Source organism: Emiliania huxleyi, assembly GCF_000372725.1.
Source record: "Emiliania huxleyi CCMP1516 unplaced genomic scaffold EMIHUscaffold_4233, whole genome shotgun sequence".
Taxonomy (NCBI): Eukaryota; Haptophyta; order Isochrysidales; family Noelaerhabdaceae; genus Emiliania; species Emiliania huxleyi.
In genome coordinates, this window is record NW_005198805.1 from 1 (window position 1) to 1764 (window position 1764).

At 69.2% G+C, this 1764-nt stretch overlaps 2 protein-coding genes across 2 annotated transcripts; one reads left to right on the forward strand and one right to left on the reverse strand.

The window, feature by feature from the left end:
* Positions 1-103: 103 nt before the first annotated feature.
* EMIHUDRAFT_256030 (hypothetical protein) lies at positions 104-546 on the reverse strand (the record flags this gene model as incomplete). The annotated part of the gene is made up of 1 exon (XM_005769414.1): positions 104-546. A coding segment is annotated over one exon (443 nt), but the record flags the coding sequence as incomplete, so codon positions are not given.
* Positions 547-600: 54 nt separating this feature from the next.
* On the forward strand, positions 601-1036 carry EMIHUDRAFT_256031 (hypothetical protein; the record flags this gene model as incomplete). Its single annotated transcript, XM_005769415.1, has 2 exons — positions 601-611; positions 700-1036. The coding sequence occupies 2 exons, from the start codon at positions 601-603 to the stop codon at positions 1034-1036; spliced, it is 348 nt and encodes a 115-aa protein (XP_005769472.1).
* Between the last annotated feature and the right edge of the window lie 728 nt (positions 1037-1764).

A 1764-nucleotide genomic window follows, 5' to 3' on the forward strand; every position in this document is an offset into this window, starting at 1 on the left:
AGAGAGGGAGGCGGCGGCGGAGGGGAGACACGCGCGACAGCGAGGAGAGGCGGGAGGGGAGAGAGGGAGGCGGCGGCGGAGGTGGAGCTCCTTGGCGAGGGACCGCTTCGCATCGTCGGCGCCCTTCGCGGCGGTGTCCTTGCCCCAGTCCGACTTGTTCCACAGCCGCTCGCCGATGAACATCGTCACCGACTTGGAGCAGAGGTCCCAGCCGACGATCGCCGCGGCCGCCGCGAGCGACTTTGTGAAAAAGTACGAGGTGATGGCGGTGACGATGCCGGCGGTGAAGCGCCACCCGATCGCCTTGACCGCCGAGCGCGTCACGCTCTCCTTGACCGCCATCCGGACCTCCGCGCCACGCGCAGCCGCCACAGGCCGAGCCAACGCCACAGGCCGAGCCGCCGGCGCCAAGTGCACAGCAGCCACGTGGGCGAGCGCGGCCGGAGGAGTACGCAGCTGCGGTGCGTACCGCGGCGACGCCACCAGGCCGTCCGCCGTCGCCAGCAGCGCCGCGCCGAGCAGCCAGGAGGAGATCGAGCAACCCATTTTCGGTCGAGCACAGCGCCGGAACGCGGCCGAGATGTGTTTGCGACTTCGAAGATGAGGAGGCTGTGTGAGGATACGGCGCGCTGCAGAGGCGGCGGGCGAGCCGGAGGTGGCGCCATCGCCGGCGCCGCCGCCGGTGTTCAAGACGCTCAGGGAGAAGAAGGCGGCTCAGGCGTCAGCGGAGGGCTGGGCGGCGGAGGTGGCGAGGGCCGAGGAGCTCTACGAGGAGCTGCGCGAGCGCGCGCCCCAGCACTGCCGCCGTGGCGGCAAGTGGGCGCGCGAGAAGTTCGTGATGGCGGTGCAGGGAGAGTTCCCGCGCGCGCGAGGGGCAGGCGTTCCCAAGGGGACGGTCCTGTGCCTCGGCAGGGTGCTCGACGCGCACGATGAGCAGGATGACGCGGAGGGTGGGCACCGGGACTGGGAGGAGGACCCGCTCGGGTTCGACACCAACCCGATGCTGCTCCGCGCCATGTGCATGGCGTTCGAGTGAACGCCGTGCAGGCAGCCTGTGCCCTTTGGTGTACCCCGTTTGTACCGCGTCCTGTGCCCCCGAGTTCATTTAATATAATCCTGTGTGAGGATAACCCTTGCGCGACCGAGACCCTTGCCAAGGGCAACCGAGAAGCAGCGTTCACAGAAAACAAACATCACGCGCTCCACGCTGGCGAGGTACTTCCAGCCTGCTGTGGGAACAGCTGACGCAGTCTCGCCGAGGCTCGCCCCAGCACGGGTTCCCTCGCCCCCCCGAAGGGGGGACCCGTGAGGGGGGACCCGTGACACATCGCCCGCATCGAGTACTCGCCAGCCGCCACGTGTGCCCCGGCGCAGAGAGCACGGCAGCGGCGCCAGTCCAGGTAGAACGAATGTCGCCGGCCTATCGCTCGCTCTTGCTCTCCTGCCTGCTGTTTCTCGCCTCCGCACAGGAGCCGGATCTCTCTTCTCTCATGGGAGGCATGGGCGGCATGGGCGGCATGGGCGGCGGCGACATGGGCGGAATGGGCGACATGATGGGCGGGATGGGCGGGATGGGCGGGATGGGCGGGATGGGCGGGATGGGCGGCGGCCCTCCTCCAAAGCCGGAGCCCCGAATGGAGGATGTGCCGCTGATTCAGTGCGCCGCGTGCAAGGCGACGGTGCGTCGCGCGTTTCACGTCGCCAAGACGCTCCGCGCCGGCGGCAAGGGTGCGTCAAGAGCTGTCGTTTACGCAGCACTCGTCC